This window comes from Mobula hypostoma, chromosome 14, assembly GCF_963921235.1.
Source record: "Mobula hypostoma chromosome 14, sMobHyp1.1, whole genome shotgun sequence".
NCBI lineage: Eukaryota > Metazoa > Chordata > Chondrichthyes > Myliobatiformes > Myliobatidae > Mobula > Mobula hypostoma.
Window position 1 is genome coordinate 37,772,431 of NC_086110.1, and position 14,335 is coordinate 37,786,765.

The following is a 14,335-nucleotide window of genomic DNA, read 5'->3' on the forward strand; positions in this document are numbered from 1 at the left end:
AATTTTGTTCTCCTTTTACATTGCAACTCATCACATTGACTGCAATTTACTTTACTTTATTGTTGCCAAACAATTGATACTAGAGCGTACAATCATCACGGCGATAATTGATTCTGCGCTCCGCGCTCGCTGGAGTACAAATCGAAAGTAAATATTAAAAACTTAAATTATAAATCATAAATAGAAAATAGAAAAGGGAAAGTAAGGTAGTGCAAAAAACCAAGAGGCAGGTCCAGATATTTGGAGGGTACGGCCCAGATCCAGATCAGGATCCGTTCAGCAGTCTTCTCACAGTCGGAAGGAAGCTGTTCCCAAATCTGGCCATACGCGTCTTCAAGCTCCTGAGCCTTCTCCCGGAGGGAAGAGGGACAAAAAGTGTGTTGGCTGGGTGGGTCATGTCCTTGATTATCCTGGCAGCATTGCTCAGACGGTGTGTGGTGTAAAGTGAGTCCAAGGACGGAAGATTGGTTTGTGTGATGTACTGGGCTGTGTTCACGATCTTCTGCAGCTTCTTCCGGTCTTGGACAGGACAACTTCTATACCAGGTTGTGATGCACCCGAGAAGAATGCTTTCTACGGTGCATCTATAAAAATTAGTGAGTGTTTTAGGGGACAGGCCAAATTTCTTTAGTTTTCTCAGGAAGTGAAGGCGTTGGTGGGCCTTCTTGGCAGTGGACTCTGCTTGGTTGGACCAAGTCAGGTCATTTGTGATATTGACCCCATGGAACTTAAAGCTTTTGACCTGTTCCACTTGTACACCACCGATGTAAATGGGGTCGTCCTTCTGAAGTCAACAACCAATTCATTTGTCTTGCTGACATTGAGAGATAGGTTATTGTCTTCGCACCATGCCACCAGGTTCTTAATTTCCTCTCTGTACTCAAACTCATCATTACCCGAGATACGGCCTACAATTGTTGTGTCATCAGCAAACTTATATATTGAATTCGATGCAGCCTTGGCTACGCAATCATGGGTGTACAGTGAGTACAGCAGGGGGCTAAGTACACAGACTTGTGGGGCACCGGTGCTCAGAGTGATTGTTGAGGAGAGCTTGTCCTCTATTTTTACAGCCTGGGTCCTGTCTGTAAGGAAGTTGAAGATCCAGCTGCAGATCTGAGTACTAAGGCCCAGTTTCTGGAGCTTAGGAATCAGCTTATTTGGAGTGATGGTATTTTGCCCTATCATCAGCCTTTCCTTGCTTACAGTCTCACTACTCTATTGTAAGCCAGCTACCCCATCCTCAGCCCTATCACTTCAGTTCCCATCTCCCTGCCAAATTAATTTAAATTCTCCTAAACAGCTCTAGAAAACCTGCCCATAAGGATATTGGTCCCCCTGGGATTGGGGTGTAACCCGTCCCTTTTGTACAGGTTCCCAGAAGAGATTCCAATGATCCAGAAACCTGAAGCCCTGCCCCCTGCAACAGTTCCCCAGCCAATCATTCACCTGCCAGATCGTCCTATTCTTACTCTTACTGATGTGTGGCACAGGCAATCCAGAGATTGCTATCCTGATGTCCTGTTTTCAGCTTTCTACCTAGTGCTCTAAAATCTCTCTTCAGGACTTCCTACCGATTGGTGCCAGTATGTACCAAGACCTCTCACTCTCCCCCTTTAGAATGCTGTGGATTCAATCTGACGCATCTCTGACCATGGCACCTGGGAGGCAACATACACAGAAAACATAGAAACATAGAAAACCGACAGCACAATACAGGCCCTCCGGCCCACAAATTTGTGCCGAACATGTCCCAACCTCAGAAATAACTAGGGTTACCCATAGCCCTCTATTTTTCTGCATACCACCCGGGTGTTTCTAGCACATTCACAGGATCTCATCTCTATTCCTCTAACTAAGGAATCTCCGATCACGACTGTAGCCCTCTTCACCTCTCTTCTATTCTGAATCCCAACGCTAGACTCTGTCAGAGATCCGCTTGCTGCATCTCCCCACATTAAGTCATGTCCCTCAACTGTATCCAAAATAGTACACTTATTATTGAGGGGATCAGCCACGGGGGTACTCTGCACTGGCTGCCCATGAACCTTCCTGGTTAGTTAAATCAATTTTCAAATTCAAAGCCAGATTCTCCAGCAAGGCATTCAAAATTTGCATAGCTAGCCTGAGCAATTGTCAAAAGGATGCAGAACATAACCGGAATAACCAGTCTGATGAAATGATCAAGGGTAGGTTTTTCCAAAATTCAGCATGCTATTTCATCAGCCCTGTAAGGTAAGCAGATTTATATGTGCTTGTGTATTGACATTTTTTTTCAGAAGACGGTGAGATCTGAAAAATTACACTGAAGTTGGCCGGTACATTCTAGGCAACTGAAAAAATAGCAGAGGTAAGAGTCAATTTCTATCCTGTTTAGAGAGCAAACAAACTTCTTAACCTTTTGTGCATTATCAAAGGAATGAGCTGCTTATAAAAGGTTCATTTCCTAATCGTTTGAAGCTAGTCTATGATTTCCTGTAGCCCAGATTACTGTGTCACCACCAATGGCTTTGCACATCAATCAGAGGGAGTAATAATGCAAAATGATAAGGCTTCTTTTGATTTTGGCTTCAGTAATGAAGCAGAGGGATCCTCGACTTGCACGTGAGCTACCTGGGCTCCACTGGACTGCGGCTGAAAATGACTGTGGGACGGTGAGTGCTGAGACAAGCTATGTCAAGCGGGCCTGGGGCAAGGAGCTGGCCGCACTCACTCTGCACACCAATTATCATACTTTAGCATCCAGCCAGCACTAATCACACCATCAGCTGCTTTGTCACAACTCTGTGAGGAGCTTGTTCCAGTTCAAGTCAATCTGTTCCTTCTGAAGGTGATGTGCAGTTGGCTGCGGCAGATGGCAGCTGTTATTTTGGAAGTAATTACACACACAGAAGAGCAGATTCTATGACTTTTGAACACAAAGCTTGAAGCCTAGATAGTAAGAGATATCCTTCAACTGCAGAAAGGGCTGGGGTATGGCCAGGGAGTTGGTGAAGGGGCAGTGGGAGAATACAGCTAAGTCTTTGTTCCTCCTGTTGAGCTGCATTCAGAAACTAAGGGCTCCTGAAACACTCACATCTGAAAGCAAAATCTATTGCAGAAAAGTTCCATGGTCAACTCACAGAACATTTCTGCCTGCAACTTTAGCAGTTTAAAATTACACAAGCCCCAAACTAACTGACTCAAGCTTGCATTCAATGGAAATCGATCACCAGTCAGCTTGTAACTGATTAAGAATTTTCTTACTGCGTGGTTAATGGGATGGAGTTAGTGTGGGTGGTCTTTCTTAACATACATTACTTGGACTTCTGTGTATGCTCAACAAATGGACTTAGCTGCATTACTGAGCTCGAGTTTGGCAATCCTTGGCAATGGATCATCATTGTATGCCCCATGACCTCACACTGTTTAATCTACATAGTCCAATATGCACTAACTGACAGCATGACGCACAAGATAAATAGCTATTCCATCTGCGTAGCCTGAAACCCAGTGGCATGAGTACTGATTTCTCCTTCAGGTAAACAAAACTCACTCCTCCTCCCTCTGGACTCTTTACTCTTCTCGCCTGCCTATCACCTCCCCCTCGGTCCACCTCCTCCTTCCCTTACTCCTATGGTCCCCTCTCCTCTCCCATCAAATTCCTTTCTCTCCAGCCTTTTGCCTTTCCTATCCACTTGGCTTCACCTGTCTTCTCTTTTCCATTCCAGTCCTGAAGAGGGGCCTCAACCTGAAATGACGACGGTTTATTCCTTTCTATAGATTCTGACTCATCTGCGTTCGTCCAGCATTTTGGGTGTGTAGCTTAGTACATTGTCTGTTGTTTAGGACCCTGAATCTAAAGCAGGAAGAGAAGGGTAAAAACAAAGTGAAATAGAAAAGAAAAATAAGAGATAGAAAAGAGAGAAAGAAGTAGAAGGTGTTAATTATAAGTAGTCATTCCAAAACTGATTAAGCTCTGCAGGCATGAGATTTCACTGTGGTTTAACAGTGATAAAGACTTACTGTATAAACTATCCCTAACTTCTTGCACACCAGGTAAACACTTCACCTTCAAGCATTACATTGGCATTCTGAAAAAAAAATGTTTATAGTTTAACAACTGTCAATAAATCATCTGATCTTATTATCAAAGAATGTGTTAAGGAACTGGAGCTGCAGCTTGATAATTTTCAGCTCCTATGGAAGATTGAGGAAGTGATGAGTAGAAGCTACAGGGAAGTAGCTGCCCCTCGGTTGCGGGAGATGTTCTACTGGGCGACTGTCAGGAGAAGGAAGGGAAATGGGCAGTCAGTGCAGAGTACCCCTCAATAACAAGTATTCCACTTTGAATACTGTTGAGGAGGACAACCCACTGGGGAGAGCCGCAGTGACTGGGTCCCTGGCACAGAAGCTGGCACTGTGGCTCAGAAGAGAAGAGAGGTGAAGAGGACTGGAGATTTGATAGGTGGAGGAATAGAGGTGAGATCCTGTGGACGCAGTAAAGACACCTAGAGGGTGTGTAACCTCCCAGATGCCAGGGTCGTAGATGTCTACAATCTGGTCCACAGCATTCTAAAGCAGGAGGGTGACCAGCCAGAAGTCTTGGTACATATTGGCATTAATGACATAGGTAGGAAAGGGGAGGAGGTCCTGAAGAGAAATTTTAGGGAGCAAGGTAGAAAGCTGAAAAACAGGACCTCCAGGATAGTAATCTCTGTATTGCTGCCTGCGCCATATGCCAATGGGGGTTAAGAATAAGATGATTTGGCAAAGGAATGTGTGGTTGAGGAACTGGTGCAGGGGGCAGGGTTTCAGATTTCTGAGTCTGGGATCCCTTCTGGGGATGGTACGACCTGCACAAAAGGGGTGGGTTACACCTGAACCTGAGGGGGACCACTGTCCTTGCCAGCAGGTTTGCTAAAGCTGTTCGGGAGACTTTAAACCAACTTGGCAGGAGGGTGGGAACTGCAGTGACAGGGCTGAAGAAGGTGTAGTTAGTTTACAAACAGAGGTAGGATGTAATGAGATTGTTAGCAAAGAGAGGCTGATGATACAGCAAAATTACAGTGAATAGGATGAATCACAATGTAAAATAAGACAACTACATCGACTCAGGCCTGGGGGCCTATAAGGTAAAATAAGAACAATATTGAAAAGGATAATGAGTACAGGATTGAATGTGTTATATTTGAATGTACGCAGTACACAGAATAAGGCAGATGAACTTACAGCACAGTTACAGATTGGCATGTATTATACGTAGCTGAGAGCTTAATGTCCAGGGATATACATTGTATGAGAAGAACTGGCAGGTAGGCAGAGGGGTGGGGTGGCTTTGTGGTAAAAAAAACACACACGAATTAATTCATTAGAAAGAGGTGACAAATGATCAGAAGTTGCTTACGGTAAAGGAACCCTTAGGGGACAGTGATCATAATATGACAGAATTCGTAGTGCAATTTGAGAAGAAGAAGCTAAAGTCAGATGCTTCAGTATTATAGTGGAGTAAAGGGGTTTTACAGAGGCATGAGAGGGGAGCTGGCCAAAAATTGATTGCAAGGGAACATTAGCAGGGATGATGGCAGAGCAGCAATTGCTAGAGTTTGTGGGAGCAATTCAAAAGGCACAGGATAGATACGTCCCAAAGCAGAAGTATTCTAAAGGCAGATGTGTCAACTGTGAGTGACAAGAAGCCAAAGCCAACATAAAAGCTATAATAGAGTAAAAATTAGTGGGAAGTTAGAAGATTAGGAAGTTTTTAAAAACCAATACAAGGCAACTAAAAAAATCGTGAAGGAAAAGATGGAATACAAAGGTAAGCCAATAATATTAAAGAGGATACCAAAAGTTTATTCAGATATATATATATACTGTACAAATGAAGTGGAGTAGATGCATTGGACAACAGATATTTTTGAAAGCTCTTTTCCTGAGAAAAAAATATTTTTTTGTTTTTGATAGACCGCTTGAAGCTGAACACAACTATAATTTCGGACTACTTGTAACACATAGGAATTTAGAGAAACAAGAAATCAATTTTTATTGAATATAATGTGTTTAATTGCCTAACTGTGCAACAGTTCTACTAAGCTAAAATGTTTTGTTGATAATTTTCATTAGTATTCAGACTCTAAGGCTTCTTGCTTAAGTGTCCATCTAGAACATAGAACAGTACAGCACAGTAAAGGCCCTTTGGCCCACAATGTTATGCTGACCCTTAATCCCTGCCTCCCAGATAGCCCCCCACCTTAAATTTCTCCATATACCTGTCTAGTAATCTCTATCAATCAGCCAGCATTGATGGATTCCAGTTACCCTGATACTGTTTCTGCATGACTGCCATAACCTTTTACCGTCACTGACAACATCACGATTTGCAGGGAAGACGTCTAAATGGAATGCAGAAAATTAATCTTTCGTGACATGTTGCACTTCATGGGTTCAGCTTACATTGTGGACAGTATTTTAATTCACCTCATTTATGAATTGAAATAGCCAATACAGTCCATTTCAAAAAAGATGGTGGGTGATAGGGAAACTTTATAGTGATTTTCATGATCAGCAAACCAAAATCCATAAAATACACCCTAATGTATCTAGAAACCAAAATCTTTGTTGTCCAGTGATATCAGACTGCTGGATAATTATGCTGGAGACATGGTAATGGAGGACAAGGAAATGGCAGATGAACTGAATAGGTATTTTGCATCAGTCTTCACTAGTGGTGTGCTGGAAGTTTGACAGTGTCAGGGACCAGAAGTGAGTGAAGTTTTCTTTACTCGTGAGAAGGTGCTTGGAAAACTTAGAAGTCTAAAGGTAGATAAGTCACCTGGACCAGATGGTCTACACCCCAGGGTTCTGAAAGAGGTGGCTGAGGAGATTGTGGAGGCATTAATAATGATCTTTCCTTCAGTATCGTTCCGGAGGACTGGAAAATTGCAAATGTCACTCCACTATTCAAGATGGGAAAGAGGCAGAAGAAAGGAAATTATAGGCCAATTAGTCTGAACTCAGTGGTTGGGAAGATGATGGAGTCAATTGTTAAGGATGTAGTTTTGGGGTGCTTGGAGGCACATGATAAAATAGACCATAGTCAGCATGGATTCCTTAAAGGAAAATCTTCCTTGACAAATCTGTTGGAATTCTTTGAAGAAATAATGAGCAGGATAGACAAAGGAGAATTGGTGGATGTTGTCAACTTAGATTTTCAGAAGGCCTTTGACAAGCTACCACACTTGAGATTGCTTAACATGTTAAGGGTCCAAGGTATTACAGGAAAGATACTAGCATGGATAGAGTATTGGCTTAATAGCAGGAGGCAAAGATTGGGAATAAAGGAGTCTCTTTTGGTTGGCTGCTGGTGACTAGTGGTGTTCCACAGGGTTCTGTGTTGGGACCGCTTCTTTTTGTGTTATATGTCGATGATTTGGATGATGGAATTGATGGCATCATGGCCAAGTTTGTTGATGAGACAAAGATAGGTGGAGGGGCAGATAGTGTTGAGGAAGCAGAGAGGCTCCACAAGGACTTGTACAGATTAGGAGAATGAGTAAAGAAGTGGTAGATGGAATACAGTGTCAGGGAATGTATGGCCATGCACTTCGATAGAAGAAATAAAAGAGTAGACTATTTTCTAAATGGAGAAAACATTCAAAGGTGAGGTGCAAAGGGACACTGAGGTGCAAAGAGGTTTTGGAGTCCTTGTGCAGGATTCACTGTAAGTCAATTTGCAAGTTGAGTCTGGAAGGGCTTGGTAATCCTTGTGCAAGGTTCCCTAAAAGTTAATTTGCAGGCTGAGCCAGTGGTGAGGAAGGAAAATCTGATACTAGCATTCATTCAAGGGGACTAGAATATAAAAGCAAAAATGTAATGCTGTATCTTTATAAGGCACTGGTGTGGCCACACTTGGAGCATTGTGAGCAGTTTTGGGCCCTTTATCTCGTAAAGATGTGTTGACATTGGAGATGGTTCGAAGTATGTTCAGGAAAATTATTCCAGGATTGAAAGGCTTATCATATGAGGAACTTTTGATGGCTCTAGACCTGTACTCACTGGAATTCAGAAGAATCAGGGGGGATCTCAATGAAACATACTGAATGCTGAAAGGCCTCGATAGAGTGGATGTGGAGAGAATGTTTCCTAGGGTGGGGCAGTCTGAGACCAGAGGACACAGCCTCTGAATACAGGGACATCCATTTAGAACAGAGATGAAAGGGAAGTTCTTCAGCCAGAGTGCGGTGAATCTATGGAATTCGTTGCCACAGACAGATGTGGAGGCCAAGTCATTGGGTATATTTAAGGCAGAGATTGATAGATTTTTGATTAGTCAGGACATGAAGGGATACGGGAAGAAGGCAACAGATTGGGGCTGAGACGGAAATGGAGTAGCCATGATGAAATATATAACAGAAATAAAGACAGTGGGGCAGTGGGGCACACTGGCCAAAATAGGCATGGTGAGTCTTAATCCTATTTCCCATCTTTAGGTCCCTGAATGTGCGCATCAGAGATGTGCACATCCAGTCAAAGATTAAATGTTTTATGACTTTATCCACCCTCTCAGGCAGAGAGTTTTAGAGAACGAGTATATTTTGATTCAAGTGATTTGCCTCGACTCCCTTCTAATCTTTCTATCAAGGAAGAAATCTATATCCCTTCATTATAGTCATTCTGTTTACAATTTAGTCCTCACATAAATTTATTGGACTGAATTAAATCTACCCTCCCTCCATTCTCCATAGAAAACAGCTTAGACTACACCTGCATACAAATGTTACAGCAACACCCTCACCAATGTTCTCTGGAACCTCTCCAGTGCATACTTCCTCCAAAGTGGAGACCAGAACTGTACACAGTACTCTCACAGCCACTAAAACATTACGATGAATTTGATCATGTTTCTTTTAATTGCTTGGTTGACAAAGGAAAGAATTCCTCAAGTCTTCTTCGCCACATCAGCTCCTTGTCCTGTTATCTTTCTGGATCTATGAAAGTGCATTCACAGATCCCTCTGCTCCTAACACTTGCTGTATTTTCTCTTATGTTGTTTGAGTTCCTCACATGCATTACCTCATAACACTTCAGACCATTTGCCACTGTTGAGCACACCAAACCAATTCATTAATAGAATCATGGAGCGTTGCATCATGGATCCAGTCCCCTTCACCTGGATAAATCCATGCTGATCAAGGTGCTCATCCAGTTAGCCCCAATTTCCTGTGTTTGGCACATATTTCTTGAAGGCCTGGCTTTCCATGTATCCATCAAGGTGCTTCTTAAATGATACTATTGCATCTGCTTCAATCACTTCCTCTAGCATCCCATTCTGTAAACGTGCCACCTTCTTAGTGAAAAAAGTAGCTCCACAGATCCCTTTTAAACTTTTCCCCTCTCATCCTAAACCTTACAGCCCTTAGTTTTGGACTCACCCATCCTGGGGAAAAGTTTGGTGCCATCCACGTTATTGATGCCTCTCATAATTTTAAAATTATTTCCAAATCATTATATTTATTATATAAATAACATATAACAAGAGCCCAAACACTGACCCCTGTGGCACACTACTAGTTTTTGGCCTCTATTCCAAAAAACAAGTTTCAAATACTACCCTCTTCTTTCTACCTCTGAGCCAGTTTTGAGTCTACCTAACCAGCTCTCCCTGCATTCCAGGGATCTACCCTTCCAGATCAGCCTACTATGTGAGACCTTGTCAAAATTGTAAAATTGGATAGCTATATGGACAGGAAAGGGATGGAGGGTTATGGGCTGAGTGCAGGTTGGTGGGACTAGGTGAGAGTAAGCGTTCGGCATGGACTAGAAGGGCCGAGATGGCCTGCTTCCGTGCTGTAATTGTTATATGGTTATATGTTATATGGTTAAACACCCTGTAAAGGCCAAATTCATATCCACTGCCCCACCCTCACCTAACTTCTTGGTTACCTCTTCAAAAAATTCTGGAAGATTTCTCAAGCACAGCTTTCCGCACAGAAAGCCATATTGACTCCTAGTAATTAGTCATTGTCTATTCAAATGCTGATAGATTCTGTCCCTCAGAATTCTTTCTAGTAACCTACACATTACTGATATCAGGCTGACTGGCCTGTAGTTCCCTGGCTTGTCCTTGCTACACTTCTTAAACAATGGAATGACATTAGTCACCTTCCAGTCTTCAGGAACTTCAACACCTTCCCATGGCCTATAGTTTTCTCACTGTCAAACACACTATCAATGCTGGTGCAACAATTCATCAGCAATATTCTTGATCATAGCTTCTAAATCTAAATCATTGGTATGAACCACAGACAGAGCTGGCTATAATAAAAAACCCTACAGTTTTCAGTTATACCAATATACATCCATTATTCTCGTTGGCTCTTTCTCATTGAACCAGCTCTAAAATCTTTGCAGCTCATGGATTCTATTTTTCTACCACTTAGGATTTTTGCAAAATATTAACGGCATTCAGAAAAAAGAATCACACTCGTTGGTAGTTTTGACAGGAGCCGACACTGGAAGTAAGACCACATGGATGGTCAACCTCTTTGGGTGACTGCAACAGGTCAGGAGCATTGGGAGGAGGTTGTGGTGCCCTTTTCTGCTGTGAACCATGCTCATAAGATGGGATGAAACAGCCCAGTAGAAGATCTCCCCTGTGGTCACACTGGAAGCCATACCTGAATCCAAGGGCAGATGGCCAACTGTCTCAGGATCTCATTTGGCTGCATAATCAGATTTTGATTTTACCTGGAATAGACAGTGCTGGTAATTATTTCCGGATGAAACTGTAAAATTGGAACAAGCACTCTGGCCACATTCCACAGATATTTGCCCAGTCACTCGAGTGCAGTATCCATCATAGTCTTTACCAGTAAAATAAGATCTCACATTTCATCACTACAACTGTCACAAAGTGACCTCACTCAGACTGGGCGTAGTTTATTCCTTGCTTCACTAGCTGAAAGGGACAATAATCTCATATGCTTTAAAATCAACAGGGAGGTTCTGTAGCAACATTTCACATTTGAGAAATTCATTCAGTAACTGCATCAGCAGCGGCATCATTGGCATGAGTCCATTAATGAAGGCACTACAATGCATGCCACTTTCTCATAGTTGAACTAAAGATCTGAAAATATATTAAATATAATGATTGTCAAACAAATCATTTATTCTTAAACCTATTTTATCAATTTTTTCAGGATCACAAATCTTGGCTCGTATCAAAGCCAAAGATATCTTTTGTTTCTTTATTTTTGCCTTCGAACATGATTACCATTTGACATTTTGAGAAATCCCTTCAGGAAGGAGTCCATTAGCGCAGCAACTGTTGGGAAATAACAGCCAATACATTAGGATGTTAATCTCAACCGCTTTATCACAAAGCAAATAAATGAAGATGGATACTATCTAAGAGAAAAGAAAGTAGGACAAAAAAAAAGCGAAAAAACAGTGCACTAAAATTTAGCAGCCTAACATCACCACAATAATCAGACTTATAGGAAGATGGGAGCTTTAAAGAGTTCAAGACTATCTTTTTACTTCTAACATAGATTTTTCAAAAGTGTTTCATTAATTAGCAAGCAACAACTGAATATATTTTTGTCCATGTAATACAGTTGTAAATCAAACACTGAGAATTTTCATAATTTTTATTTTTATTTTCATTTAGAGATACAGCTTGGTTTGACGTCTTTCCAGCCCAAGGAGCCTGCGCCGCCAGTTTACACCAATGTGACCACTTGACCTACTAACCAGTACATATTTGGAATCTGGGAGGAAACCCGAGCACTCAGAGGAAACCCACACTTTTTGGAAAATATTTAACCAAAAGCTGGTTATCTTTTCTTAAACCACAGAATTTGGCTTTTGACAAGGGCTTATAGATAGGATGACAGATCACCTGGTAAACACAGAGATCAATGCACAACGAATTGCTGCAGTTGAAAATTGCTTCGGAGCAAATGGTCAACCTCTAGCACTGCCTGGGCGGGTACTTGTAGGTGAGGGATTATTGACAAAAGTCTGTCGCAAGAAGCCAAAGGCCCGAATGTTTTTCTTGTTTAATGACATCCTGGTGTATGGAACTGTCATCATCCATAAAACAAAATATGCTGGCCAGCAGATAATACCACTGGAAAATGTTACTGTTCAAAACCTTGAAGATAGTTATGAGCAGAAAAACCAATGGCTGATAAAAACATCACGAAAATCATTTGTAGTGAGTGCTGCAACCCCTCTTGAAAAAGAAGACTGGATGAGGCATATCAGCAACTGTGTGGAACAGCTATTGGAACAGACTGGAAAGACACCATCTACTGATCATGCAGCTCCTTGGATACCGGACAAGATGACTGAAATCTGTATGCGGTGCACTCAAAAGAAATTCAGTACTGTGATCCGGAGGCATCACTGCCGAAAATGTGGCTTTGTGGTGTGCCATTCCTGCTCGAAGAACAAATTTCTTATGCCTCAGCAGTCCTCAAAGCCTTTAAGGGTATGCACACTATGTTACCATCAGCTAATGGAAGAGAAGAGCAAGGAATGCAGTAAAGCAGATAACGTGACAGGTCAGAGTGCTACGGTTGCCAGCACCGACGAAGATAGTGAGAAATCCAGCGATGAGGAGAAAACAGTGCAATGGCCAGAGCAAGAGCAATTCTTCTCATCGGGTTGGTCTTGGTCCTCTTTCCACACTTAATCCTGATCAGAGGCAATCAACTTTATCAACACAAAGCAAAAAGTTAAGAAATTTGCTTTAAGTAATTTTACAGCAAAATACTGAACTTAAAATTATAGTTTCAATGTATGCTAACCTGAGTAGAAGTAAACCTGAGCTTTACCTGGCAAAGCATGTTTTTGTTTGCTATTTGAGTGTCTGTGGACTAGAGACATGATTAATTTGATAAATTGCTTTTTCACGCCTTAAATCTTCCAAGATGAACAAAATTATGTGAATACTTGTGTAATTTTGACGCTGTGTATATTTCAAGATTCAAGATTGTTTAATGTCATTTCCAGTGCACAAGTGGAAAGGAGAATGAAATAATTGTTATTCTGATCTAATGCAGCCCAAAAAAAAACAAAATAATTTCAAGAACACAATAACAAAAAAACACTAAATATAAATACATAAAATAGCTTACATACATAAATTGATGCTAGGCACAAGAGTGTCTGTACATAAAGAAGTGATAACGTAGTGGAGGTGGGGGTGTTGAGGGATGGGTTAGCAGGTGAAGGTGTTGACTGTCCTTACTACTTGGGCAAAGTGATGGCTTTTGAGTCTGGTAGTCCTGGCATGGATGCTATGTAGCCTCCTCCCTGATGGGGGTGGGACAAACAGTCCATGAGTGCAGTGGGTGGGATCCTTCATGATGTTACTGGCCCATTCCCCACACCTTACTGTATATAGTCCTTAATGCTGGGTGGGATGGAGCCGGTGATGCTTCAGGACCATGAGCAATCGTGAGAGGTGTGCACTCCTAGGAGATTGAAACTGCTTGCAGTTTTGACTGCTGCGCCACCAATGGGAAGAGAGCTGTGGGTGCTACGAGTTCTCCTGAAGGCGATAACCATCTCCTTTGTCTTGCTAACATTGAGGAAAAGGTTATTTTCCCAGCACCCAGGCCTGAAACTCTTCCACCACCTCTCTGTAGGTTGCCTCATCATTGTTGGTGATGAGCCCCACCATTGTCATGTCATCGGTGAACTTGACAATGTAATTACTCGAGTTTTGGCCCATGGAGTCATGTGTGAGCAAAATATACAGCAATGGGCTCAGCTCACAGCCCTGGGGAGCACCTGTGTTGAGGATGATGGGGAGGGAGGAGAGGTTGTGCACCCTGACTGTCTGAGGTCTATGGTTGGGAAGTCCAACACCCAGTTGCACAGTGGTGTATTTAGACCGAGGAGTAAGAGTTTGTTCACCAAGGTCTGTGGGACAAAAGTGTTTAGTGCTGAACTGAATCCAAGAACAGCGTTTCTGAATGATATGGTTTGAGATGTTGCCTGGTTCAAAATCGGGTTCACCTAAGGGCATAACAGAGGCGCAACATTGGATTTAGCAAAAACGAACCTGGAAAATAAAAACAATAAAAGTTACTGCTCCTCAGTGTCTGTAGATTCTTTTTACATTACAGCAGAATTATAAAATCAAAGAATATTCACAGCCAAGGAGTCTATTTAAATCACTGTCTGCGCTGTATTTAAGATCAAAGTTCTATTTCATTTAAAGTCTTTTCGATTTAATCCCAAAGACTTACCATGGAACTGAGGGACAATGAAAAGTCAGACACACAGATCAGACCAGACAAGGATGGCAGATTTCCCTCCCCGAAGGACACTAGTAAACTTC

At 42.1% G+C, this 14,335-nt stretch overlaps 1 protein-coding gene across 5 annotated transcripts in view; it reads left to right on the plus strand.

The window, feature by feature from the left end:
* The window catches only part of plekhf1 (pleckstrin homology domain containing, family F (with FYVE domain) member 1), a 35,125-nt gene extending 21,044 nt beyond the window's left edge, over positions 1 to 14,081 (plus strand). Inside the window, exons 2-4 of one of the 5 annotated variants that reach the window (XM_063067457.1) lie at positions 2,280 to 2,350; positions 3,711 to 3,796; positions 11,651 to 14,081. In XM_063067457.1, coding sequence (XP_062923527.1) covers positions 11,870 to 12,679 — 810 coding nt within the window. In that variant the 5' untranslated portion in view covers positions 2,280 to 2,350; positions 3,711 to 3,796; positions 11,651 to 11,869 and the 3' untranslated portion in view covers positions 12,680 to 14,081. Of the gene's footprint in view, positions 1 to 2,279; positions 2,351 to 3,459; positions 3,521 to 3,710; positions 3,797 to 11,650 lie in introns of those variants that run through there. The other 4 variants (XM_063067454.1, XM_063067455.1, XM_063067456.1 and 1 more) reach the window with 4 other exon arrangements.
* The last annotated feature ends 254 nt before the right edge of the window (positions 14,082 to 14,335 follow it).